The following is a 9,132-nucleotide window of genomic DNA, read 5'->3' as shown; positions in this document are numbered from 1 at the left end:
ACGTAATTCGGCCAAGTTAGGTTTAAATCTATTAGAAAGAAAATTTATTAGGAAACGATACAAAAAGTCCAGGAAAGGGCGCGTCATTGGGTAAGTTCTGTGAGTGAAATAGGGGCAGACACCTTGTCCCCCATGTCTTTCTCTGCCTGCGGGGGCGCCGACTGCGCCCCCGTAAACATGGGAGGGGTGGGGATGGGAAAGTGGAAGGCAGAGGGTGCGGGGAAGAGAGTGTGACTGCGAGAGGGATGGGGGCAGACCTCGGCACAAGAAGAGGGACAGCGCAGCCCCAGAGGCGAGCATCGCCGCTTGGCGCAGGCGAATCTAGAAGGGCCGGAGCTAGGGCCTTAGCGCGGGCGCAAGCGCACCTGGACGCGCCGCAGACAATTGCGGAGACCTGAGCTGAGCGGGGTCAGGTCGATGTCCTCGGGCGCCCCCAGCGGCTGCAGCGAGAAGCTCTGTAGGACGGCGGTGGGGTAGAGGAAGAGCTCCATGCGCGCCAGCGGCTTGCCGAGACACAGTCGGCGCCTTGCGGAGGTAGGGAGAAGAGATGCGAGGAGACGCGCTGAGGGGGCTTTCCCACCGGCAAATTTCAAGAGAAAGCCTTTGAGAATAACGGTTGGGACGTCACAGAGTCGCCCCTTTAAAAGTCTAGGAAAGATGCTTTTAACAAAATCGTGGAGCCGAATGACCTGACCCATACAAGTGCGACTGCTTGAGTTCGAATCCTGACTCTTCCACTATTAGTTTTGTGCTCTTGGGCAAGCCATTTAACCCCTCTAGGCTTCAGTTTCTGGCTTTTTTTAAAACGGGGATGATAACAGTGCCTCATGAGGCCTTTGTGAAGGGTTGTTGTTGTTAGGTACCATCGAGTAGACTCCGACTCGGAGCCACCCTACAAACGGATTTCTAGTTTGTAATCTTCATGGAAGCAGATTGCCAGGTCTTTCCCCCTGGAGCCGCTGATGGGTTCCAACAAGCAACCTTTCAGCAGCAGGGAGCCTAACCATTTTGCAATCAGGGCTCCTTGTGAAGGGTAAATACAGGTAAAACAATGGGTATATAATGCCTATGTAGCTTTCACTGTATGCCGCGCAGTGGGTAAGAGCTATGGCTGCCAATCAAAAGGTCGGCAGTTTGAATCCAGCAGCTGTTCTTTGGAAACCCAGTCCTGTAGAAATCACTTGACGGCAATGAGTACACACTGTTAATTTAATCCTCATAACAACTCCAAGAGGTGGGCTTCATTATCTCCCTTTTGTAGATGTGGCACAGAGAGGTGAAGTAATATATCCAGGGTCACACAGCTAGGAGGTGGCAGAGCTGGGATGTAAATCCCAGGAGTCTGGCTACACAGCCCAGCTCTTATCTAAAAAAAAAAAAAAAGCTCTTATCTACTACCGTTATATTAGATAGCTCTTCTCAGAGGCGGCACCTGACATACAGGAGGCAATATGGTGGTGGTGGTGGTTTGAGCCGTGGAGTCAACTCCGACTCACAGTGACCCTATAGGACAGAGTAGAACTGCTGTAGGGTTTCCAAGGGTGTAATCTTTATGCGAGCAGATTGTCACGTCTTTTGTCACGCAGATTCCAACCTTTCCGTTACCAGCTGACCGCTTAAACATTGCGCCACCAGGGCTCCTGGCAATATGGCTAACCTGTTGCCATTGAGTCGATTCTGAGTCACAGCGACCCTATAGGGCAGAGTAGAACTGCTCCACAGTTTTCAAGGAGTGGCTGGCTGGTGGATTCCAACTGTCAACCTTTGGGTTAGCAGCCGGAGCTTGTAGTAGCTCTTAACCACTGCGCCACCAGGGCTCCTGCCTTATGGTTAGTTACCTATTCCCCAGTACTGGGAAAACGGAAGTTTTTTTTTTTTTTTTTTAGAGATCAAAGCCAGGAAGTAAAGCCGTCTCAACTGTGCCACCCAGTGGAGAGACTGACAGTGACCACTTGCAAGTTAATTACTATCCTGCCCCTCCACCTCCCTCCGCAGGATTTTAGTTAATCATTAGATGCCGAGAGGAACAGAGTTGGGAGGGGAGAAGAAGTGGGATGACCAAGTGCGAGGGTTTGGGGAGTGGAATTAAGACTGCGGAATGTAGATAGAAATATGGGCCCCAGACACTCTGCCTTCCACCCCTACTGCCCTCACCGGCTGAGAAGGGCACGAAGGCAGGACTCTTCTTGAAGGAGCGATTTTCACCCAGAAAATGCTCTGAGTTGAACTCCTGTGGCGTCAGGAACTGGCTGGGATCCGTAGTGGACGGTGTTAAGGAATGTGATCACATCCCTGCCCTGCGTGTGTGGGAGGTGGGAATTAGTGGTGTAGAAGAGTTGGGGAGCAGGCCTGGAACTAGGGTTCCATTCCACAGGGCTGGGGTCCTTGGGACTTGATATGGGGAATAGGACGTCGGACATGATCAGGGATCCAGGAAGTGTGTGTAAGTCTGAGATTAGGAGTGATGGGTGCTGGAAGCTGTGTTGCTGGGTCTGTGACAGGGTGCAGGACCCTCCCTCTCTTTTTTTTTTTTTAAATTTTTATTGTGCTGTAAGTGAGTTTACAAATCAAGTCAGTCTCTCATACAAAAATTTATATATGCCTTGCTATATGCTTCTAACTGCTCTCCCCCTAATGAGACAGTCAGCTCCTTCCCCCAGCTTCTGACCCCCCCTGCCCTTTCATCTCCCCTCCAGATAGGAGATGCCAATAAGGACCCCCCCTCTTGTGGGGGAGGATTTGGGGTTTCTGGGAATGGAGAGAGGTCTCTGAGAACAGTGTCTGGGCACAGGATCCTCCGAATAAATTCCCAGGCTCTGGGAATTTCGGAGACAGGTCCTAGGAAGGGGACCTACCGTGGGGAAGGGGTCCGGGGTTTAGAACGGGGTCCAGCCCACTATGATAGGGTTGGGGTCATGGGAAGGGGCTAAGATTCTGGATTCAAGGGTCTCGGATGCTTCTGGTTAGGCCTCGAGATGGCAGTTTGTAAAGCCCGGGGTTTCGATTGCCAGGGCCCGGGATCCCCATGGCTAGAAACGTGAATGCAAGTTGCTAGGGCCTGGGATGACTCTTCCTAAGATGCTAGATGTCCTTTGCCAGGTGTCTGGCGCACCTTGGGTAGAAGGAAGCCGCGGAAGGCCGTGTCCCGAGTGACGCAGTGCGGCAAGTTCATGGGGATGAGGTCTGCGAAGCGCTGCACCTTGTGGATGACGGCGTCCGTACAGGGCATGGCGGTGTGGTCCTCCAGAGACAGCAGCCGCGCGCGCCCCACTACGCAGTCTGTCTCCTCCTGTACTCGCGCTGGGGGAGTGAGAAGCTTAGTCTAGGGCGTCAACACGACTCGCCTGGGCCGGGCGTGTGCGCGTGTGCGTGTGTGCGTGTGTGTGTGTGTGTGTGTGTGTTGCGCGCCCGCGCATGTGTGTGTGGTCAACTCCCCGCCAGCGGGAGATGCCATTGCAGGGGCGCAGGAGGGTTCTCTAGAGACTGGGAAGGAGGGGGCGGGCCTGAATGCGTGGGAGTGGGTTCAGAGACCTGAAGAGGACGAATGGCTAGTTTGGGCAAGGGTTCTAAGGGACGGGGCTCCGGGGCTGCCTGGAGGTCAGACCCCTGATTAAATTATGGGTGGGGTTCAGAAAAGCCAGCCGGCTGGTTGCCGGAGAGAGGGGATGGGCTGTGCTGGAGGACGAGGTCAGAGGCGGGGCAGGCGGCATGGGCCCAGTCGGACACGGGACAGTGTCCTAGAGGTTAGGGTTTCGGGGATAGGCCCAGAGCTGGGGCTTGGAGAGGTGGGGACGCGGACAATGCTGTATGGACTGGTCAGATTGTACAGGAGGGATCAGACCTGGGCTCCTGGGCAGGCCCTGGGGGCTCCGAGGCCAGACGCTTGTTGTGGGCAGAGTCAGATGTCGGGGGTAAAGCAAGACCGCTGTGTAGACCGCGAGGGCCAAGTGGGTGGGGTCGGCCTCGGTGTGCGGTAGTAGACTTTCAGGTTGGCTGTGAGACCGAGGCGTGCAGCCGTGGCTCATTGACTGGGGGCGGAGCTTACAGGCGGGAGGGGCGAGGCTCAAGCATGTGGGCAGGGCCAGCCCGGGGCGGAGCTGTGTGGGCGGGTCTCCGAACCAGGCTTGGGGTCGCGCACCTTGCACTTCTGGGTACTTCATGAGCACGAGAAATGCGTGGCGCAACGTGGTGCCCACGGTCTCGGTGCCACCGAAGAGCAAGTTATGTGTGGTCATTAGCAGAGTATTCATGTAGAAGGGCCTGTTTCTCCTGTGGGGGTGGAGGGACTGGGATGTGAGCCAGGGCCAGGAGATCCCCCTGGACACTGTGACCCTGGGCTTGGAGCCTGTGTGACCCGTTCCCTCGGACCGGCCACTTCAGTCTCGCTTCTGTGTAACTTTCTTCCCTTGGGGGAGCTGGGAAGCTCGGAAGGGCCGGTTCGGGGAAAATCTCAGCTGTGGGGCCCACAATTAGCATCTTGGACAGAGTCTTAAGGATTTCTAATTAGATGTTAATTGGTGATGGCCCTGAGATTTCCGGGCTCCAGCCCAGCAAGACCAGGTGTTCAGCTTCACCTGCTGGAGGTGGGAAGTCTATCAGGAAGACCATTTCGGAGCCTAGCCAACCCGGGATCCATGTTGATTTGAGGCAGGGGCAGCAGAAAGGTTTCAGAGCTGACCGAGGTGAGACTTCCCGGCATGGCGTACTTGTGCCATCTTGGTGAGGAAGCAATCGATGAAGTCTGGGGGAGAGCTGGGGCCGAGAGAGGCCTGATGGTCGCGGATGCTGCGGGCAATGAGGTCCTTCAAGCGCCCGAAATTCTGGAAGAGGCGTCGGTGTGGTCCGGGCACCCAGTCCAGGAGGCTCGGGAAGAGGTTGTACATCTGGGACGGGACAGGGTTGGGAGGGTTAGGAGGAACGGGGCGGGGGGGTGGTGAGTGGGGTTGGGGTGGATCAGGTAGGCAGGGGTGGATCAGGTAGGGAGGGGCGGGTTCGGTCTTGAGGGACAGCCAGGTGCTGGCAAGGCCTTGCGAGGTAGAGACAGCGTTGACTGGGAAAGGGCGTGGCTAGGCGGAGGTCATACGGAGGGGCGGGGTCAGGCAGGGCCAATTCCAGCCCCTTCTCCACTGGCTATTTCCTCTCTGTCTGTCCCTCCCCATCCCCGATCTTGTGGACCTCCGCCCGGCTTCCAGCCGACCTCGACCTCCCTAGGGCCCGCTCATGATTTCGAAGTTGTCATTGATGAGGCTAATAATGGTGAGCAGACCCTCTTCATCGGAGTCGAAGCAGCTACCAAAGAGCCCCGAGCAGATAATGTTGGACATGGAGCGGCTGATCACAAATGTCAAAAGGCTCACCTGAGGGTGAGGAGCGAACGGGTCAAGGGGCTTGCTCGGGATGTACAACGTGCCATACATAGGACAGAGCCCCGGCAGCGACAACCCTGGTTTGCACAACATCCAGCCCAGCCCTCTCACGTGATTGCAACACGGAATGCAGGCATGTGGCCATGCAACATACAGCATCACAACACCCCCAAAATATTCGACAATGCAACAGGCAGCGTAGGAGCCACAACACCTAGCAGCTCGGGGACAACAATACCCAATAATGGAACACTCTGTTCTTGGCCACAATTGAACACAGCACACAGCACAACACACATAGCCATCATCAGGCATCCCAGAACACTTAACGATATATGGCAAGAAAACACAGCAAAATACGACCACAGTACATGGAACACATACAATAATCAGAAATCCAACAGCCAGCCCAGAAACACCCCAAGACATGGTAACACAATACATAACACACGGGCATATGCTACCAGTATAGAGCTATATCATCCTGTAACACAACACACAATAGCGCAATGGCAACCCAGAAAACAACATAGGACAAGCTGTATGGGACATGGCAACACATATAACCACGCAAAGCAGCAGAATGGATGACATGTTAATGATATACAGCAATGTAACAACGTTGGCAACACACATGCAGTACTACATGCAGTGCCTGACAGCACAACAACCTCACCCAAGAAGGGTGGAGGGCAAGAGTGAGAAAAGGTGACATGATGACGGAAGCAGAGAGAGAGAGAGATTGGAGGATGCGGTGTTGCTGGCTTTGAAGATAGAAGATGGAGCCACAAGCCAAGGAATGCCGGTGGTGTCTAGAAGCTAGAAAAGGCAAGGAAACACATTCTCCACCAGAGCCTCCAGGAGGAACACAGTCTTTCTGACTCATTTTAAACTAAGTTTGTGCTAATTTGTTACAGCAGCCCCAGGAAACTAATACAGTTATTATTTCATGTCATTTAGTCACATCATTTAACCCTGCGGCATTCCCTGCCACATTTTTTCTTGCCCCACATCAGCAAGATTTGAAGATTAGGGTAGGGGGTTGTGAACTGCTCTGTGTCTCAGTTTCCCCTCCCTTAAAGTGGAGCTTATAATATGATCTACTTCTTCAGTTTGGGTGATGTTTCAAGAATATACAATATGCAAAGCTCTTGGAACTGTGGTAGGTACCATGTGAGTGTTGGTAGTTTTTATTAACTTTTTTTTTCACAGAGCAGCAGCGTCACCTGGGTTTGTGTACCAGCTGTGCCACTTCCTGACAGTTTGATCTTGGGCACATGACTGAACCTTCAGGGTCTCAGCTTCCTCACCTGTAATAGGTCCCTCTTCCTGTGATTGCTGGGAGGGTGAAGCAAGTTAACAAAAGTGAAGAGTGCCTGGTATACAGCAAGTGCTCAAACCAGGTCAAACACATTGTTATTGAGTTGATTCTGACTCATAGCGACCCTATAGGACAGAGTAGGACTGCCCCACTGGGTTTTCAAGGAGCGCCTGGTGGATTCGAACTGCTGACCTTGTGGTTAATAGCTGTAGCACTTAACCACTATGCCAACAGGACTCCAGCAAGTGCTTAATAAACGGGCATTAGTGTGTTGAGTGCAGGCTTTGCTGTCAGTAGATATGGGTTTACATTCTCGCTCCTCCTCCATTTACTAGCTGTGTTACTTCAGGCCAGTTATTTAACTTCTTGGTGCCTCCGTTTCTTCATCTGCAAAATAGATGGTTCGGAGGCTTAAGGGGCTTATGCGTGCGAATGTGCTTAGCACAGGTCCAGCCTGTGGCAAGTTCTCAAGAACATCGTTGTCATCATCATTCCCCACGTTACACGAGCTGTTCTCAAACTACCACACAGTGATAAGTGATAGGGTGCCCACAGAGCCCCACCGGATCCTGCAGCCAAACCTCGAGGAAACACAGCACCACAAACCGACCCACCTCCAGGGGGCGCTGTTCCCATCGCAGGCTGAGTGAAGGGCCTCTAGGGGTTGTGAGTGCCCGCCCATGCTATGGTGCCCAGCAGCCCTGACTGTTAAGCAGGATGGGCATGAACTAGGGATAAGGATGCACTCGGGGACCCTGACCTTCAGTTTTCCGAAGCTCTGCCAGCAGGAAGTTGCCTTTCTCCAGGATCCACTCCTCGATGCTCCTCTTCCCCATCCCGAAGTTCCTCAGAAGCTGGGTAGAGAACCTCTTCAGGACCTTCCACCGATCCCCATTGGAGAAGGCGATGCCTGGGGAGAAAAAGAGGGGGGCCGCTCAACGGACAGCCTGTCCCCAACCACTCTCCTCTGAGTGCCCTTTCCTGAGTCTTGCTGGGAGAGAGACTGAAAGATGGGGATTGGATTGAAATGGACAGTGGGGGCTGGGGCCAAATAATTTGGCCACTTGAATGAGATGGAAAGTTGGTGATGGGGTTGGGATGGAAATAGGGATTGGAAAGAGAATGGGGTGGCAGTTGAATGAAGATGAGGATTGGTATGGAACTGCAATTCAAGATGGTGATGTCCTAGTCCTAGACTAGGACTGCCTGGCTCCATTCCATTTGGTGTTCTCAGATTAGTGGCCCTAAGTGGCCCCACAATTGGGGGGATAGTCTCCCACCCTTATCCCCTCCCGCACTGTGGAAAAGGTTGCGTGTGGGGAGTGGGCTTACCATTGCCCTTAGTGAAGTTGAAAAACATGGGGTAGTCTCCGCAGCCACTAAACTCCTCCACCTGGTCCACGAGTGCCTCCTTCACGGCTTGGTACCCACTGAGGACTACCATTCGCCTGGGTCCCAGGTGCACTGTATATACCGAGCCATACTCCTTGCTCAGCTGGGGATAAGAAGACAGGTCACAGGGGGCCTGGGGCCATGGGACCCCCCTTGCCCCTCACCCCATTACTTAAGCCTAGGACCCTTCACCTTGGCGAGGAAGGTCAGCATGTCTTGGGAGCGAATCTGCAGCGGGTTTCCCAGGAGTGGGAGAGTTTGGGTCTTGGGGGCAGCCGGCCCTTGCCCCTTGAGGGGAGGGTGAGGAGCAGGCAGGTGAGAGCCAGAAGCAGGAGCAAGATGGTCATGCTTACAGTGTCCATGGTGAAGGCAGCATCCAGCGTCTGGAGGGCAAAGTGGGAGAAGGCAGGGCTGGGAGGGGCAGGGATCTCCATGGGCACCTGCCGCCTGCGTTCTCCAGGCCCCAGAAATCAGGTGGACGGAGAGAAGAAAGGAAGTAGAGGTAGAGACAAGGAAAGGTCAGGGGGTAGGGGAGGAGGGAGGGAAGGAGAAAGAAGAGAGAATGAGAGGAAGTTAGAAAACAGAAACAGAGATAGCCAAAATACAGAGACACAGAAAAAGAGAGAGAGATGGAGAGAGACGTAAAAAGATAGACTGATAGACCAGAAAGAAAGATAGAGCTAGAGAGAGACTAAAAGAGACATAAGTAGATAATGGAAGATACAGAAAAAGTGAGGTATTTATGTATCTATAGATGTCTGTATCTATACCATATTTATCTGTCATCTGTGTGTCTGTATGTCTATCTATCATGTACCTATCAAAAGACTGACTCTCACACAAGACAGTAATAGACATAGAGACACGGGACAGAGGCAGACCAATCAAGACACAGAAACAGAACCAGAGGAAGAGGAAGTCACAGAAAGAGACTGACAGAGACTAGAGAAAGGGACAGAACTAGAGACACAGAGCTAGAAAGACAGAAGAGAGAGTGATGGAGAGAGGTACATACTTAGAGAAATGGAGGTGGACAGAAAGAGACAGAAGGAG

The 9,132-nt window shown here is 53.2% G+C and overlaps 1 protein-coding gene across 1 annotated transcript; it reads right to left on the bottom strand.

Moving 5' to 3' along the window:
- Positions 1-344: 344 nt before the first annotated feature.
- LOC126085492 (cytochrome P450 2F5-like) lies at positions 345-8,441 on the bottom strand. Its single transcript, XM_049900939.1, is given in 11 exon segments — positions 345-526; positions 2,155-2,257; positions 2,259-2,297; positions 3,113-3,300; positions 4,139-4,260; positions 4,675-4,885; positions 5,204-5,387; positions 7,434-7,597; positions 8,020-8,182; positions 8,272-8,336; positions 8,339-8,441. Coding segments are annotated over 11 exon segments (1,524 nt in total).
- Positions 8,442-9,132: the final 691 nt, after the last annotated feature.

This window comes from Elephas maximus, chromosome 11, assembly GCF_024166365.1.
Source record: "Elephas maximus indicus isolate mEleMax1 chromosome 11, mEleMax1 primary haplotype, whole genome shotgun sequence".
Lineage (NCBI taxonomy): Eukaryota > Metazoa > Chordata > Mammalia > Proboscidea > Elephantidae > Elephas > Elephas maximus.
Note: the sequence above shows the minus strand (reverse complement) of the source record. Positions and strands in the feature narration are given on the sequence as shown.